Here is a 19,973-nt window from a genome sequence, read left to right on the forward strand (position 1 = left end):
GAAACTTTTTTATATTTAAATTTTGTCAGAGATGTATTTGTCAAAAATTTAAAAAACCAAAAACCTATCTATCTTTTTCCCTAAGATATATTAACAAGAACCAAGTCTTGATAGTCTGTTTATTTAAGTGTAAATTTAGTATTCATTTTATTTATTTAAAAAAATCCAAAGTCCACGTCAAGTTACAACAGGAACCAGGTCGAGGTAGTCTGTTTGATTGTGGGTTTTTTTTGGGGTCTTTCAACCTAACCTAGTCCAAAAATACCTCATAGATGTTGGCCCTGTCCAAAAAATAAAACCTTATAAATTTTAGTGGAACTCAAGTCCAAAAAACAAAAAATAGATTTTAGTGGAACTGAAGCCCACCAAATTCTGATATCGTGGAGATCATTTTTGATTGATTACATACATAAAATGCTAGTTTTCATTATTTAATATTCATACAATTACACACAAGAATTTATGCTCGTTGAAGCATGCAGCTAAATAGATATGAAAGAAAAAAGATCAACTAATATTGATACCTCCACATACAAGAATGGACAAACACATTTTGCAATTAGAAAGCTAGAACTTAAAAATAAGAAATGATCTATGATTTAATGAATTGCCTTGGACACATGGTCTTTTGAGGGATATAGAAATCAATAACATGCTCCTTCCACTTGTTGTCATCGAGATAAAGCTCATAAAAACTCACTTCCCCACTTGATCTGATGCTTAAGGCAGCGCTACTCCTAGTACCATATAAACCCTACACAATATGATGATTTCATTGGAAACTTACCAAGTCAAAGTCAACTAAAAATTATTTGCTTTTGAAGGATTAAATTGAAGGTGCAATTCTTAATTTATTATTACCAGTGGAGTATCTACTTCAACAAAGATGGAGCTAAGATTGTATTCCCACTCAAGAGAGCATATGTGAGGTAGTACACTTTTCTCTGCTTTCACTCTGTCCTTCATCACATTTTCAATTACCTCCTTTGCAGGTATTTCTTCTTTACCATATTTAGCTATTTCTTTTTTGAAATTCGATTCAAGCCGCTTAGCCTGAAAAAAAAATATATATGTTACTATGTTTTTTTATATTTATGTAATTTGATGAAAATATTTTTTGAAAACTAAATAATTTCTTAGAATTATATCAATGTAACTTTTTTTTTTTAAGTTAGGAAAAAGACTCGAACCCGAGATGTCTCGGTGAGAATTATAGCTCGTTGATTTGAATCGTCTTCCATGTAATGATTAAATTAAACCCCGACTATATAATATAGGAAAAATTTCAAGTGTACCGAGGAACACCGGTATTCTAATTGTTTTAATCGTTGATTTCAATTAATATATATTATATATATTTTTTATAATTCAGATCAACGGTTAAAACAACTAGAACACCGATGTTTCCAGTACACTTGAAACTCTTCCTATAATATATCACTAATCTTTTTCTTTAGTATAAAACTAACCTTATGCCATGGTGAGTCTAATTTGTCGTTTGAGAGAACATGGAGGCCTGAAGGAACTTCTTGAATGGTTATGGGCTGTCCTTTGGGCCTATTTGAGATGTACATCATTGATTTGGTGCTAATATCAGCCACAATCAAGTTGAACCCATTGTAATAGTGGGCCTCTCTTTTCAGGCTTTCTGCAAATTCTTGTGGATGCTTTCCACTCTGCTAAAAATTAAATTGTTCATTGACAAAAAAAAAAAAAATCATTGATAATAACTTGGATATGATTGATTAGTTTCCATAATTAAAAAAATTTAATTACTTTAGTTGTCTTTATAATTTTATTAGATTTATAATTAGGTTCTTATATTTTTTTCTTTCAATTAGACCCGTATATTATTTTTAATTTTGTAATTAGGTTCTTGCCAATATAAAAAATATTAAAATTAACAGAATATTTTTCATAAATTAAAAGTCTCTATAATTAATAACATAATTAGATCTTTAATTATATTTCTTTTGAAATGAATATTCTATTAATTTTAATATTTTTGACATAAAAATAACCTAATTATAAAATTAAAAATAGTATAAAAATCTAATTTAAAAATATAAAAATTTAATTATAAATTTAATGAAACTATATAAACCAATAAAATAACTAAACAATTAAGTAATAATATGCTAGGAGTCAATAAACAACAAACTCTTCATTGCTTAAAATTCAAAACAATAACAAAATGAGTATTACTACATGCACAACTGAAAAATATTATTATTAGTGAATGTCTAAGTATTAAAATTTCATTTAAAAAATAAAGAGACAATAGCTTTGCAATATTCAATCTCTATAAATCATATATAAATTCTATGAACAAATATAGGAAACCCAACTTTTAACTAACCTAGCCAATTTTTTTACTTCTTTGTAAAATTATATTTTTAGCCCTCAATTTTTTCTAAAAGATTTAAAATTAAAATGTAAAGTTTAAAAAAAAATTAAAATTTATAATTTAAAATTAAAATTAAAATAAAATTTTATTAACATTGACTAAAAAAAATAGTTTTTAATTAATTCAAAGTATATCTATGCGTGCGCGTGTTCTGTGAGTGAGTCCTCACCTTTAGAAATAGGAGGGGTAACTCTCCTCTACTTTTGGCTTCAGGGAGGGTATGGAGTTCCAAAACATTGGTAAGAAAAGCTACTCTTCCTTCTCTTGAAGAAGCCAACCATGTCCCCATTGCTATCTCGTCTCTTCCTCCAACAATATCATCACAATCTTCCCACCATGACACTGCCTTCGTAGGCCTTCATCATATTCATATATCCATAAGTAAAACAATATATATAATTCCATAAAAGAAGAAACCAAATTAATTAAACTTGCCTATTATGGTACTCATCTCTGTTGCTCAAAAGAAAAAATGGGTACAGTGGATGTGCTTGCCAAAGAAACAGAGCTATACACATTGTTCTGTGATGAATATTATTGAATAGAAGACATAACAATTTACATCGCTTGCATACATATATATATATAGAGCATCACATTCAACTAATTTTCCATGCACATATTCAATTCTTAATTATTACATCAAGTTACCTTGCTAAGTTGGCAAAAAATTTCATCCATTATTAAAAGCTAATAATAAGTAGCTAAATTGAACGCAGCATTGTTACACTTGCACAACTTCGGACACAAGCATTTATGATCGAGGTTGAGTAGAACAAAGAACTATATATATATATATATATATATATATATATATATATATTGCATCCTAGAGCTAGCTCCTAGCCGCAGAACTATATATAAGGGTTAGTTGTTGAGAATTTTACTACTAAAGATGTTTATTATTCAATTTATTTTATCTAGTCACGTGTATGTACATCACGTCGATCGATACATGCATTTTTATTACACAAGCCAAGTCACAAAACACATGTTAAGATTATTGGTATCGAGAAAGTCTCAAGGTAGAAAGGAAAAAGTAGAGTGAAGTACTAACCCGACTCTGTTCATTTTTAAGAATGATAACGTGACCCCTCAAAATAAAATTGATCCACTTCGGTTTCTATTTTTTGATTCTGTTACACAACGCGGTTTTTATGAGTATTTTTTCGTCAGTTCTGAACAGAAAATACTGACGTGTCAGGTTCAGAAATAGACAGGGGTCTAATTGTCTCAAAATTTAAATTGGTTAGGGGTTTATTTATTCTTATAATTTTTTAAACAATATTTTTTTAGATTATTTTTTTATTTATTATATTAATATTCTTTTTCCAATAAATTATTAAATATATGGTATAATAAGTACAAACTAATTAATAAATTATCCAAATTTAAAAATATCATTTATTATCAAACTAAATAAATCATTCTCAAATATAATTTTTAAATACATAAATAATAAACATTAAAATTTAATTAATACATTAATAATAATAATCCTGTGATATACTATTAGTATTATGATCTAGATAATTTTTCACAATAAAATAAAAACTAATAAACACATTACTTGATATTAGTAAAATATTTTTGAGTAATAACAAATTTAATTTTTTATCTCTTTAAATTAAATTAATAATTCTATTTAATATTTTTGTACTAAAATACACTATGAGCAAGCTACTAATACTAAATGAAATAATTAAAATATATAACCTTTATTGAAATAATTAAATACTAATTGAAATAATTCTATTTTTAATCTCTTTAATTGAATTTTAATATACTTAAAATTTTAATTAATCTATATTATTCTTATATTGATAAATCTTTATCAATCTATAACCTTATGATCATGATACTTTAAATTTGTTAAGTTTATATATATATATATACGGAGCGGACAGCCTCAAAAGAGGAAGCATACGGGTACTAGTTTCATGGTGATTAGTTTGAACCTCCTCCCCCTCCCACCTCTATGGCAGACTGCAAGCACAGAAGCGGGAATTCCGAAATATAAGACTATTGGAACCCCTTCTTTTTAAAAAAGAGGATTTAATTGAATATGAAGGAGTCAAAGAATGTAAACCAAAATACCAAATCATATATATTATTTCACTTAGTATTAGTAGTTTACTTATAGTGTATTTTAGTATAAATATATTAAATAGAATTATTAATTTAGTTTAAAGAGATAAAAAATTAAATTTATTATTATTTAAAAATATTTTACTATATATCAAGTAATGTGTTCATTAGTTTTCATTTTATTGTGAAAAATTATTTAGATCATAATACTAATAGTATATCATAAGGTTATTATTATTATTAATGTATTAACTGAATTTTAATGTTTATTATTTATGTATTTAAAAAATATATTTGAGAATGATTTATTTAGTTTGATAATAAATGATATTTTTAAATTTGAATAATTTATTAATTAGTTTGTACTTATTATGCTATATATTTAATAATTTATTGAAAAAAGAATATTAATATAATAAATAAAAAATAATCTAAAAAAATATTATTTAAAAAATTATAAGGACAAATAAATCCCTAACCAATTTAAATTTAGAAACAATTAGACCCCTATCCATTTCTGAACCTGACACGTCAACATTTTTCGTTAAGAGTTGACGAAAAAATATCCATAGAAACCGCGTTGTGTGACGGAATGTTGGTTATCTTTATCTAGCTTGTGATACCTAAAAATTTCGGAATGTGAAAAGACAGAAGATCTTTATGGAGAGTTAGTTGCGATGAAAGTGTAAAGTTTATGTCATTATGTGATTCATTTATTTTTAATTTTGGTATATCACAAATGTTCTTTATTGCAACATAAAAAAATTGTACTAAATTTACTTATTACTCCAAATATCAAATATGGTGGCTCATTTATAGGGCTAGCAGAATATCAAATCACAGAATTAGGAGAGAAGAACTGTCCAAATTATTGTTTCTTTAAATACGACATACCCCTTGAGCTACCAAAGGGTTCCACATTGCCACATTCGGAAAATCTTGAGTGAATGGTGCACCTTTTATGGGATCTTAATACACTTCTTTCATATCAACAATGCATTATGTGTATAATTTCTGTGGCAACAATCATCAATACTCTAACAACATAGAAAAGCAAGGCAAAGGACTTTTTTTTTTTTTTCTTCTGGAGAAAGCACCAAATTAAAGTAGTTTTGTTTGTACTAGGGTTACTACCATGCTACAATAGCTACATGTAACTTTATGTTATCCACTTTATGATCTATAGGCTGTGGTACAACTCTAGAATATCGTCTTTTTCTTTTTCAATTTTTGCTTCATTTTCACCGAAAAGCAACTTATATCAATTAATGCAATATATATAGCTTAGAAAATGGGCAAAAGAAAAATTATCATAAAAAAAAAAGAAAATTCCACTCTCCTCTCTTGAGAGATATTAAAATGACACTCTCTTCCCTTTTATTTGTAAAATATAAGGATAAGTATTATTTTGGTCCCTAACGTTGAAGATCAAAATCAAAACCGTCCAAATGTAATTTTTGATTTAAAATCGTCCATAACACTTTATTTCGTATTAAAATCGTCTTTTTAAATTTTATTCCTAAACTACCCTTATTTTAATAAAAAAATTATAAAATTTAAAAAAATAAAAGAAAACAACACGTTTTAGGGGAGGGGGGAAGGAAACGCATTTTTGGGGGTGGGGGGAGGGGAGGAGGCCATCGCCTTCACCGCGGGTCTCCATCGTCGCAGGAGGCCATCACCGCCACTGTTGGGTCCTTCGCCACCGAACATGAGTAGCGAGAAAGGAGATCTGAAAAAAGAGAGGGAGCACCGGTGGAGGGGAGGAGGCCACTGCCATAGCCGGCGCCACCATCGCGACACCTACATCGTCGCCGATCTGCCCACGAGCCGCCACCAGAAACGTCGCCGCCGTTCATGCATGCTTCTGCCGCTGTCGTGGAGTGCGTCGCCGGGAAGGGGAGCTCGACGCGAGGAGGGCGGCGCGCGAAAGAAAGAAAGGAATCTGAGGCTGAGCTGGGTTCCTGCCACCGCCGATCTACCCAGCCGCCGTCGCTCCGTCGCCCACGAGTTGTCGGTGGTTCTGCTTCGGCTTCTGCATCTGCTCCTTGCTTTGGCCTCTGCTTGCTGCTTTTGCTTGAGCTTCTGCTTCTGCTTCTTGTTGAATTTGTGCTTCTGCTTGTTGATTTGGCTTTGTGCTTGAACTTCTGCATCTGTTTCTGATTCGATTTCTGCTTTCTGCTTTTGCCTTCTGTTTATGTCGATTTTTCTGTTTTTTGTTTCTGTTTGTATTTCTGCTTGTGTTGATTTCTATGTCATTTGAATTTTTTTTAATGTTGAATGTTGTGTTATTATTGATTTGAATGTTCTGTTATTGTTGATAATGGATTCTTGAATTTGAATGTGTGTTCTATTGTTATTGTTGTTGTGGAAAGAAATGGCTGACAGTGGAACTAGGGGCGGTGACGATGGTGGAGAATGCACAATGAACAGTGGTGGTGGAGAATGCAAAATGATCGGATGGCTGATAGTGGAAATAAGGGGGTGACGATGGTGGAGAATGGAGAACGAATGGTGGTGACAGGGAATGTAAAATGAACGGTAGTGAAGTTGGAGATTGGGGGTATTGTTGTATTTTAAAAAATTATTTTATTCAAAAGGACGATTTTAATACGAAATAAAATGTTATGGACGATTTTAAATCAAAAATTACATTTGGACGGTTTTGATTCTGACCCTCAACATTAAGGACCAAAACAATACTTATCCCTAAAATATACATTCTCCTCCCTTATAATTTTTAAAAAACCTCTTCTTTAATCTATTTTAAATTTATTGTGTTAACTAATGTTAACTTTATCTATTTTTTTTTAAAAACAAATTATTTCTTACAAAAATATCCTTTAACAAAAATTTTATTTTTTTCTCATTAAATTTTGCTTACCAAAATATCCTTTAATAAATTATTTTTTATTAATTAAATTATATTTTTATCAAAATATATTTTAAAAGAATTTAATAATTAAATTATTATTTTCTAAGATATACTTTAATAATTTTTTAATTATTAAATTGTGATTTTACCAAAAATTTCGTTGACAATTATTTTTATATTTTACTATTAATTTTCTGATATCACTATATATTATTTTAACATTAAATAAAAAAAATCTTACCACTATTAATATGTATAACAATTAATATATATTGATATCTGAAAATAATCTTACCAAGATTTTTTTATTTAATGTTAAAATAATATATATGGATATCGAAAAATTAATAGTAAAATATAACTATAATTGTTAATAAAATTTTGATAAAATCACAATTTAATAATTAAAAATTATTGAAGGATATTTTAGAAAAAATAATTTACATCTAAATTTTTAAAAAAAATATGTTGGTAAAAATACAATTTAATCAATAAAAAAATAATTTATTAAAGAGTATTTTGGTGAATAAAATTTAATGACAACAAAATAAAATTTTTGTTAAAGAGTATTTTTGTAAAAAATAATTTAATTTTTTTTTAAATATAAATAAAGTTAACATTAGTTAACACAAAAAATTTAAAATGGATTATAGATGAAATTTTTTGAAGGTTATACGAAAAGAAAATATATATTTTAAAAATAAAGAAAAAAAAGGTGTTATTTTAGCATCTCTCAAAAGAGAAGAGTAAAATTTTCTCTAAAAAAAACTAGTAAGGTACATGCATATGTAGTTGGAAAAATATTAGTGATATGGCAAAACTATGATTATCAATATATTATTGGGAAAATGGTGGGTGTCAAAATTTCCTTTCTAATTACTTGGCACGGCCATCTTAATCACTTTATCAAATTTATGATTCTGTTTCATCTCATCTAATTTTTTAAAAAATTTGAAAAAAAAAAGACGAGAATGAATTCTTGACTTAACTAAGAGATATAAATATAATCCAATACAATTGGTACTTTATAAATATAATCCAATACAGAAGATATTGGCGAGACAAAATTAAAAGCAGTTAACGTGGGAAAAAACTAACCACTTAAAAATATGTGTATTCTTCCTTTTTCTTTTTTGTTTTGTTCGAAAGTGGAAATTCCATTAATAAATGAAGAGAATTATAAGTGGACCATAGAGATCAACAGTTTATAAAGAAGTGAGATTTTTCAAGGAAATTAATTTTTAAAAAAAAATCATAGAATTAGGGAAAAGAACTCATCAGAAAAAAAACGAAGATTTTTACACTCCGGTCCAAAACCTTTGTATTTCATATTAGGTGCTAAAATCCCAGTAAAGCAAGAGTAGTTTTGACTGCAACTTCTGTTCTAGATAAGAATAATAGTTCATTATATCAATTAAACATGCGTTACTAAACGCGTATGTCATTAGAAGTGAATAAAATCGTTAACTCGAAAAATTGTCGAATTATGATATTAAAAGTATACATTAAAGATAGATTAGTTTTGTACCGGAATATTTTGCATGTTATTCTCTCAACCTAATTCTAACATTACCAATAGTTAGAATATCCGAATTCATAAGCTTATAACCTCTACAAAAATACGAACAATTTCTTTGAGTAAAACTTTATAAGAAGCTAGAGTAGTTTTATTCCTAGATATTATTAATTTAAAGATAATTGTAATAAAACACTTGTTGAAATCAATAAAACAATTTATATTGAATAAGAAGTATATAAATAAGGTAGTGTTTGTTTTTGGAGATAGGACACAGAGAAACGAATGATTAAAACGTGTTTGGAGGTAGAGACATAAACACAAAGAGGATACTATTTTATATTTTTTATCCACTCTTTTATGAAGGACAATAATGGATACGGAATTTAAAAAGGTGGATTTTTTTATCAAAATTTTTTCCTTTCTATCCATAGATATTTTTTATTATTCTACTATTATCTCTTCTTATTTTTTCTAATTTTAGCTTCTTCTCTATATCGTAGTTCTTTTTTTTTTTCTGCGTTCTTTTTTTTAGATACTCTTTTTTTAGAATTTCTTATTTGATTGAATAATTAATTTATTATTTTTTATCGTTCACTCTCTTTTCTATGACATGCTGTATTAACAGAGACTTAATTCATTTTTCTACTCTATGTTACTTTATTTATTCTTAATTTTGTTACTTTAATACCATTTTTATCTTATTGGTTCATAGACCAATTCTTCTTGTAATTTTCTGTACTCCTACATACTCTAATTTTTTATTAAATTAATTTGTACTTGATGTAAAAAATTTGGAATTACATGGCTATTTTAGTCATTTTGCATAATATTTTAGTTTTGTCTATATCTATCCAAACATAATACATGATATTACATTAGTGTCTTGTCCATCGTATCCAAACATAATACACAAAAAATAATTTTTAGTATCTTCGTTCTATTGTCTCTGTCTTAGTATCATGTCCTATCCTATCTCCAAAAACAAACAAACGCAACCTAAGAAATGTTAAAATGATGGAACTGTTAAATCATAGGAGTAAAGACTAGAAAAATATCTGTTTGGATATCATGATTGGAATCCAAATATCTGAATCATAAATTTGAGAGTTGCATTATGGGTCAATTCCATTTCTTGTTAGGTGTCTAATGCTTGTGGCGCCAAGTATGTTATCTGGGTTCACCTCTTCTGGAGATTGCTAGATTTTGTTCCCGACAAAGGTGGCAAAAGCTTCACCGTTAGAAGATTAATGAAATCTTTTGTTGAAAATATTTTAATTAATTGAAGGAATGAAAATCTAAAAGGTCAAGCCTGATGATCCGTCACTTTCTCTTTAGACATCCTAATTGCAACACATCGAAACAAGTCCTTAGTTTACTACCACTCTTTCTCGATTGATAGTATAAACACATATTCGTTTTTCTTTGTCTGGTTAACAATGTCTTCTATATTTTCAGAAAAAAACATTTCTAGTATTTTAAAAGTATGAAATACTGTATTTTTTATTAATTAAATAAATTTTAAATTTATATTTATATTTTATATAAATAGTTCAGGTTTGAAAAAATATCTTACTAATGAGATTAATTACTGTTTTATAATATTCTAATTAAAAATTTCAAAACTTCTTAATTTGTCTGTTGTCTCTAATAGTAAATTATTTTTTAAAGAGTATTATATTCTGTATATTTTTTTAGAATATATTAGTATTAACTTGACATGTGATATTTTTATTTTTATTGTTTTTAGACTTTTTTATATTTTTTATAATATTTTTAAATTTGACAGATTATTGACTACTTTTGTATGAATCTGAACTCTATTTAAAAGTAAGATTCAAAACCCTTAATATTTGTTTAAACAAACTATTTAACTAACTACTAAATGATTAAATCAATCCAAATTACACTCACATTACACACTCACCCACACAACACTAAGGCTGTGTTTGTTTACAGAGACATGACACTGAGACAGAGACACAAAGACATAAAAAATCGTATCTAGTAGAGGAGACATGGACAGAGACAATGTGTTTAGAGACACTGAATTAGTATATTTTGTATCCATCCTGACAGGAAGGACACTGAGGCACTAACAAGAAACACAATTCATTTTTATTTTTTATTTCATTATTCTTGTTAATTTTTCATAATTATATTTTTTATTATTATATTTTTCATCTCAAATTTTTTGAATGAAAAAAAATAAAAATAAATTAAATTTTCATAATTTGTTCTAGTTTATCACCAAACAGAATACAAAAACACAAAACTTTATATCTTTGTTCTAGTCTTATCCACAGCATATTAAGAAGCATATCATTTACCATCTGACCTAAACCTCACATGCACTTCTTTTAGTCTTAACTCTTGCAAGGTTCGAAGAATGAATCAAAAGATCAAAAATAGGATTTAAGCTATTTAGGGCTTAGGCCCACTCCTTCCCCCAACAACTTCTAATGTTGAGCCCAGCCCAAATACCCATATGAACATATAATAACCCAAATGTTCACGCATACCCAAAAAAAAAATCTTTCTTCATCAGGTCAAATTCATTTGCATAAAAAATATTAAAAACCAAGAAAATAATCAAAAGTTCAAAACTGATCCTAAAGCTAAAAAGTTTCAATTGCTATGTACGGATAATGTAAAATAATATTTAAATTAGTGGATGATTTATTAAAAAAATTATATGCACACAAAAAATAATTAGTCATTATATATTTGTGTCTAAATAATATTATTTAATTTATTTTTAATATATATTTTATATTTTAACATATATTTTATACTAATAACTGATTAAATAACTGTTTTTTTTTTTTTTGAATATTCTTGGCATGATAGTTTATTCAAATACTCTTCTTTCTTTCCTTTTTATAATACAACCATACATAAGATGATTGTGTGAAGTTCACAATTTCACACAAGCTAAATCCAAACTAAAATATTGTGTGGTTTTCAATTTTTTTAAGCATCCGTGACCTACTATTAAAAACAAATTAAGTTGACTTGTCTAACACAAAATAAATAGATATGAATGATTAAGAGCTTTTTGGGTTTGAAGAAGTGTTGAGAATGAGACATGAGTGAGAGGTTCTTAAAGAAGGACATGGCCATATGAATGCCTGGGGGCCCTTCTCCCTCTTTGACGGAGTCAACACTCATACTTGCGGGTGTCGGCAGCCATCAAGTTAAACCATGGAGTTACAACACCACTTTAATTACAAGAAGAAAAAAAAAAAAGTATTTTTCTCTTTATGGTTAATAAAACTTTAATGGATGTCACCTCCCTCAATTTATGGTTAAAGTATTAGTTCAAAAGATCAAACTCAAACTGAATATAATATATTGATTACCACACTTTACCTATAGGTTCATGTTTGAATGGTTTCTAAAGCAGGATGTGTATAAAGTAATTTGATTCTAAAATATTTAACCTCTTTGTTTATATTTAAAGGTTTAATTATTCTACTGTAGGTCTTGTAGTTTTATCGAATTTTTAATTGGATTTTTATATATATTTTTTTAATTGAATTTTTCTATCATATGAGATTTTGTAATTAAGTTTTTACAATAACAAAAATATTGAAATTAATAAAATATTCTATTAAATAAAATAAAATATTCAATAAAATATTAGGCATATTCATTTTGTTTAACAGAATATTTCGTTAATTTTAATTTTTTTATTACGATAAAAATTTAATTATAAAATTTGATATAATATAATGACTTAACTAAAAATTTAATAAACTATAAAATCGATAGAATAATTAAATATTTTTTAAAAGAAATAAATGTGAGTCAATTTGATTAATTTTTTGTTAACTTGTTAGTTCATTTAAAAGTTGTTAACGTTAACGTTAACGTGTCACTGTTAGGATTTAGGTGCGTATCACGTAAAATTTTACAGAAATTTTAATATGGCACCTAACATGCGGGGATGGAGTTAGGATTGATTTAAGGGAGGGCAAAAATTCAATTTACAAGGAAAAAGGAATTAAAATAAAATTTAAAGACCAAATTAAAATTTATATGTGATTTACAAGAAAAAATTGAAGATTGGAGGACATGAAACTAAAACAAGGAATAATTTAACTTATATAGTAAATTATTAACAGGTATATAATCTTTACACACAAGACTTGAGAAAAAGACAATAAGATGAGTAATGCACTAAATGCATGACAAGATAGCTATATATGAGCCATTCGATTTGATGGTAACGTCTAGTAATTGCTTGCAATTGGTCCCATTCATTTTGATTGTTCTTGAGGAAATATTATTTTCCTCAAATATCACACTAAATCGTGTGTGAAGAAGATCTTTCAAGCCTACAAGTTTTACCATCCTGTGTTCACATCAAATGGTTGAAATGATAGACGAACAACTCTTTTTTGTAAATGTACACCTAATGTTAAATACTTCATTTCTGTTATTTAAAAGTTGATAAACGTGCACAATAATTTCTTGGCTCCTTAGTAATGTAGATCACTCTACCTTTAGAATTATAAAAACCATGTTAAGTTGTTAACGCCAAGTAATTTAGCACTAACTTGAGAGAAAAATAATGGTATGAGTTATGTATTTATGAATCTATAATATAACCCTCCACAATAAAATTGTTGCAAATTCTAGAAACAAAGTCTCTTTCTAAACGAGAACTTGCAGAAGTTGTTAAAACTGTCTTAGCCGCCTCAGATTAACAAAACCCACAAGCAATGATGAGGGAATTTTTACTGTTATAAAATAAAAAAAAAATATTTTCAAAAAAAGAAAATATCTTTATTTTATTTTTTAGGATTTTTTTATTTTTTATTTTTTAGAATTTGGTTAAGTTCGTCTAAGCCTAAGTGAACATCAGCAAATGTAACGGTCCATAACCTAGATGAATTGCGTGAAATTTGCCTTAGCCTTGGGTGGACTTTCTTGCCTGTACATGCTTTTTTTTATTATTATTTTTTTATTTTACATCATAATTAAATATTCATTATGTAGTTCGTCTAGAGTCTAGAGGAACTTTATTACATTTTAAAATTCGTCTAGAATTTAGACTAACTTCTCTAAATTAATAAAAAAATTCTAACAAATAAAGATGATTTTTTTTTTGGTTATATTTTGAAGTTCGTCTAAAACTTAGACTAACTTTTTTAAATTAAAAAAAAATAACAAATAAAAATGAAATAATTTTTTTAAAAAATATTTTTTTATTTTATATCAGTAAAAAAAAATCCTATTTTGAGATCAAGAGATATAGGATTTTTTATTTAAATAAATAAAATAAAAGCATTAATTACCGAAATAAATAAATTTAAAAATATTTATCGATTAGTCATATTTCGTTTACACTGTAAACGAAATGGCATTGCATGTATCTCGTTTACAGTGTAAACGAGATATGACATGTCAGCTGCGTCATGGCTATCTCGTTTACAGTGTAAACAAAATAGACCTTTATCTCGTTTACACTGTAAACGAGATAAGATCGAATGGCGCCTATAAATAGAAATCGTTTATAGCATGTTCCTGGACCCTACTTTGACCTAGTTAAACTATTTCTCTCCTCTTTTAACCGTTTCCTACCATATTTGAGTCTGATACGGTGATGGCACGCCAGGCGGGGCACGATGGAGACATCAACAGACTAAATGAGACCTCCCATTACGCCGGGACAGCCGACTTTGAGGTAAGTCGTGTTATGTTCGGTTAATCTAATAAGTATGTGGACATTGTTAGGGTAGTCGCGTAGTGACAAGCACTGAGTAAAATGCCTTAGGGGTTGGAATGTATGATGAATTTAGAACAATATTTGCTTGCGTACAATTTTTTTTACTTAATTAGGATTTGCTTACCGACATAAGTAATTTAGAGACAGCTGTACAGTAGAGTAGACACATGGTAGTATGTTCTTAAGTAGTAGTAGTACGTTATTCTTAAGTAGAGTAGAAAAATGTATTATTATATGTTTAGAGGTTAAAAATTTATTTTTGCATTCCGCAGAGGCCTCGCCTTCTATTGCCCCGACGAGTCAACCATACCCTTCTTCCACCGGACGCCATCGTCCTGTATCTAGCTGAGGCCGGATTCGGCGACACAATGCCGCTCAGGGACTTCACATTTGACAATTCCCTTATTTCAGCACTCGTGGAGCGATGGTGTCCGGAGATGCACACGTTTCATCTCCCGTGGGGTCAGGTGACTATCACCCTGCAGGACGTGGTGTATCACCTGGGCCTACGTGCACACGGGAACCCCGTTGGGGGTGCCTGCGTAACTTTGGTAGGTGGTACAACACGGAGACGTGGGCCATGGTGGAGCAGCTCCTTAGTGCCAGGCCTCCGGTGGTGGCACAGCAGGCAGCGTAGAGGAAAAAGTCGTTCAATAGGGAGCAGCCAATGCCTGGGATTCCAGTGAATCTTGACAGGTATGAATGTGGTTAATTTCTTCAAAATTATACCTTGCTTGTTGTGTTGTTGTTCTGAAAGCCATACTATTTTATTTACTTAATATGTCTAACCATAGGTATCTGACCACCACTGGTCGTGATGAGGATGTCTGGTGGCCGGAGCGACTCCAGCAGTGGTACGACAGTTGGAGGCAGAGGTTCGAGCCTGGTCGCATGATTACCGTGCACTTTACGATCGACATTAGGCCAACCGGCGAGTACTACGATTGGTGGCGTGGGGCTTGCCGTGTGAGGCACCTATCTGGGCAGGAGGTTTTGGAGGACTCCAGGCTGGTAGAGTTGCCCCCCGACATTCAGCCCACAGCCAGCCAGCCGAGGGACGATGTTACCCTTCTGAGGGGCATGCCGGATCGGAGGAGACATGCGAAGGAGGTCAGAGAGGACACTCGCCGTCCTGCTAGGAGGGAGCGGGGCCAGAGAGAGCGTCGGCCAAGTGACCCCGTCAGGAAGGAGGGGCCAGGCCTCGACAAGCTAGGAGTGACGCAGAGTCAGAGGAGGAGGCGGAGTTCGACCGTCACGAGGATTTGGGGGACGTACCAGTTCACGGTGTCACGTCACCTACAGGACTGACTCTTCCACCTCCCCCCTCCATCCGTACACGGAGCGTGGCATTCATTCGGTTCCGGTGGGCAGCAGGCTCGCCCAGCCTGGGATACATCACCACCAGGTTGGCACGAGGGAGGTACATCCGGGACCCATCAGGAGGAGGATGTCTTTCTTGACGAGATTCTTATTGACGACGCTTTCCTACACACGGTGCAGTCCCCCATCATGGATTGGTTAGTTGAGTCATTTCGCACAGGCATGGAAGTTGGCATCGCGAACGACCATCACCCATCAGCCCTTGCCCAGACTTCCAGTTGGATGCCAAGATTTCACCGGCATCTGGCTCCTCATACGGGACGGGCCTTCGGCCAGGCAGCCAGTATGCAATACCCCCTTCCCACGACTATGGCATGTACCTGAGCCAGTCCCAGCCTCAGGTGACCCCACCGGTCGCTCCACACCCGCAGACTCAGATTCAGTTACACCAGTTTGCCACAGGTCCATCGTCAGGAGAGGGCAACCGTCTCGTCTTCAGATGTAGCAGGATCCTTGACTGGCTAGACCTCGGCGACAGGCTCAGCCTCCCCCATGTGGCACTGGGCACAGGCGCCACTACCAGGATCTACACCAGAGACAGTGATTATAGTATTGTCTGTACCATAGTTGCATTAACCTTATCTATGTATTTTTGATTACTTAGTAGTTTGGTATGTACATTTGGATTCTAATTGGACAATTACATTTGTGGTACTTAGTTTGTGTATACTGATATTTAAATTCTTGTTCTTATGAGCATTTACGTTTATGTTACTGTTCCTTTCAAGGAAAAAAAAAAATAACACATCATAAAGGGACGGGCACGTCATTAAACCTTTCATTAGAAGTTACAATGTTTTACGTCCATTGTTACTACAACATTAGATAACGCACTATATAAAAACAAGACCAATACATGCCAACTTTGGTAAACATACAACCCTAGGGTGACCTACATATCTCTCGTGGGCTGATTAGGACATCCTCTTCTAGTATGACCGTATTGCCTACACATGCCACACCGCTTCTCATGTCGTTCAGTCTCATCCATATCATTCCGAAACCTGGTGGACACGGGCCTTCCAGTCAGTGACAGATCCAAAATATTTTAGGAGTGGGGACAAAAATATATACACTAAAATAAAATTTGTTAAACATTACTAATTATATGGAGATATAAAAATTAAAAAAAGTTAGTGAACACTTTTATTCTTAAAATACTATTTATTATATATAATTTATAAAAAAATATTTTTTATTTTTAAAACTTGAACTTAAAATATTTTAATTATATTATAGAAAATTTGTTATCCTAACTAATTTTTTATACACATTTAATAATAAAAAACTGAATCAATTAGCACATTAATGACTAATGGTACACTAGTATTTATAATTTGAAACTAGAATTATATATAAATACAAGAAAAATTAAATTTGTATATAAAAAGTATGTTTATATAAAATAATAAAAACATAATTTACAATTTTTTTTCTTTCTTTTTTTTTTAAAAATAATTAAATTTATTATATATTTTTAATTTAATTTTAATATAATGTTAGATAAAAGATTTTATACATCCATTTAATTATGTATTGTAATTTAAATAGTTTTTTATTACTATATTTAAAAATAAAAAATATATTCTAAATTAGTAAATTAATCAATTTATTTTAAAATTTTATATGCAACATAAGTACATATAATAAAACAAAAGATATAAAACAAGTAATTAGGATGAATAAATTGAGAATAAAATAAAATATATAAATTTATGAAGAGAATAAAAAAATAGATTAATACCTAAACTATAATTGTTTGAATTAAAATTTGCAATTGAAAATATCAAAAAGAGAAACAATGAAATTGAAAGATACATAGAATCATAGAGAGCTATATAAAATAAAATAGAGAATTTAAAATTTACCTTTTGATGAAGAGAAGATGACCACTAGACAAGGAATAGAAAAAGAAGGTTGAAAATATGAAACGAAGAAAAGGGTTTAAGAGAATAAATGAGTGACGGCTGAGATTTAAAAATAGAAGAAGACAATTTAATTAGGTTAACTAATAATCAAAATTATAAAAAGATAAAAATGATCTTAAACTTTTAATAATTGGACTTAGTTTATTTGTAGTGAAATCATTTAAAATTTAAAATAAACACATATTATATATATATATATATATATATATATATATATATATATATATTGGTTTAAAAAAATCAAATGACACTGGGGGCAAGTGTCCCCCATTTATAAGCATGGGTCCATGCTTGCTTCCAGTTGCCTTCCGACGCATTACTGGGTTAGGACACAGCTTCGTTCCATGCCACTCCACCCACAACAACTCGTTTGGGATAGGGAGAAACTCCATCTTGTACACCTTGAAAATAGCTTCCTGTTTGTACACAGGATGCACGTACGAGGCCCACACTATGCTAGCAGCGGCACACCCAACTAGTGCGTGACGGCACGGATAGTGGAGGACTTGGAACAAGCCACAGTCACAGGTGCCGTCCGATAGCCGAACACGGAAGGACCCACCCCTCATCCCTCAAACGGCTCAAGCTCCTCGACAACAAACACCGATGCCCGCCTGTCGCAGTGAGTGACACGCATCTTCGATATCCCTTCTCTGCTCTTCTCAATGGCGGCCAATAGTTTCTGTGAGAATCGGCATCCAGCAGCGAGCTGTGACTGTGCCTCTCTGCCATTTGTCACGAACAACTTCTGTAATCTCTCGTATGCGATCCGCACAATGGCAGAAATCAGCAAGTACCAGGTGCCCTTCAACACTGCATTGATGCACTCGGACAGATTTGTCGTCATGTGACCAAATCGACACCCGTTGTCGCAATGTTGTAACCAAATCTCCTTCCTGAAATGACCAGCCCAGTCAACCATCGTAGGCGAGACTCCTCTCAGCGCATCCATGTACCACTCGTAACCGGCCTGGCTTGGACTATAAGCAGCGTTAATGAGATACCTCTTGCCCTCGGCTGATTTGAACCGAGTCATGAAGTTCGCAGCCATGTGTCTTATGCAGTAAGCATGGTAGGCTCTGGAGGGATGCCATCCACCATCATCAGAGCTAAGCGCGGCCTTGATAGCCTGAGATCTGTCAGAGATAACCAGCAGGCTGTCTTGTGGAGTGACGTGACGTCTCAGATTAATTAGGAAGAACGACCATGACTCGATACTCTCAGACTCTACGATGGCAAAAGCAATAGGCAGGATGTTGCTATTCCCATCTTGCGCCATCGCAATAAGCAACACACCATCATACCGGCCATACAGATGCGTACCATCTACAGAGACAAAGGGCTTGCAATGCTTGAAGGCTTCGACACATGACGGGAAAGACCAAAATACCTTGTCGAACATACTGCAGTCACGTACCAGGAGGTGTCCATCGTAGAATGGTTTGACGCGTAAGTCACAAATGGTACCAGGAAAATAGCTCTGCAGTGCCTGAAGCAACTTGGGAACCTTGTTGTACGACTCTTCCCAATCCCCATAGATTTGTGCAATTGCCTTCTGCTTGGCCATCCACACCTTTCTGTAGGACGGTTTGAAGTGATAGCTTGCTTGGACCGCTCCTTGTAAAACCAGAATGCTGACAGAGGGGTTGGACTGAATCAACGGCAAGATGACCCGGCAGATCAGACTGCTGTCTAGCTGACGATGGTCTTGAGACATGGTGGGTGCTAGACAACTATGCACTCCACCCACCCTCCGAATCTCCCTGAACACAACAACACATTATTGCTTCAGCCATGTCGTATACCTACTTAGTATATCGTATAGAAGTAATGAAAGGCACATGTAAACTTAAGCTTACCAGTATCCGAGGTTCTGACGAAGGGCCACACTGAGGCTCTATTGACACCCATTATCAGCTTGACGACACTGCACATGGTACTTTAACCGGTCCGATTCGATCACTCGGTACTCCGCACTCCTCCAATACTGTAGTTCTTGATACCCTGAAACACTGCCTCTCGGCTTCTAAACTTGTGGCCGACTT

General features: G+C 31.6%; 2 protein-coding genes across 2 annotated transcripts; both read right to left on the bottom strand.

The window, feature by feature from the left end:
* Window positions 1–455: 455 nt before the first annotated feature.
* LOC112766110 (uncharacterized) lies at window positions 456–3,048 on the bottom strand. The gene is made up of 5 exons (XM_025811970.2): window positions 2,843–3,048; window positions 2,577–2,763; window positions 1,470–1,676; window positions 862–1,053; window positions 456–754 (listed from the first exon to the last, which is right to left on the bottom strand). Exons 1-5 carry the CDS (start codon window positions 2,923–2,925, stop codon window positions 593–595), a joined length of 831 nt encoding a protein of 276 aa, XP_025667755.1. The 5' UTR covers window positions 2,926–3,048; the 3' UTR covers window positions 456–592.
* Window positions 3,049–18,493: 15,445 nt separating this feature from the next.
* LOC112763939 (uncharacterized) lies at window positions 18,494–19,645 on the bottom strand. The gene has a single exon (XM_025809478.1). It carries the CDS (start codon window positions 19,643–19,645, stop codon window positions 18,494–18,496), a length of 1,152 nt encoding a protein of 383 aa, XP_025665263.1.
* Window positions 19,646–19,973: the final 328 nt, after the last annotated feature.

Source organism: Arachis hypogaea, chromosome 17 (genome assembly GCF_003086295.3).
Source record: "Arachis hypogaea cultivar Tifrunner chromosome 17, arahy.Tifrunner.gnm2.J5K5, whole genome shotgun sequence".
NCBI classification, from domain to species: Eukaryota; Viridiplantae; Streptophyta; class Magnoliopsida; order Fabales; family Fabaceae; genus Arachis; species Arachis hypogaea.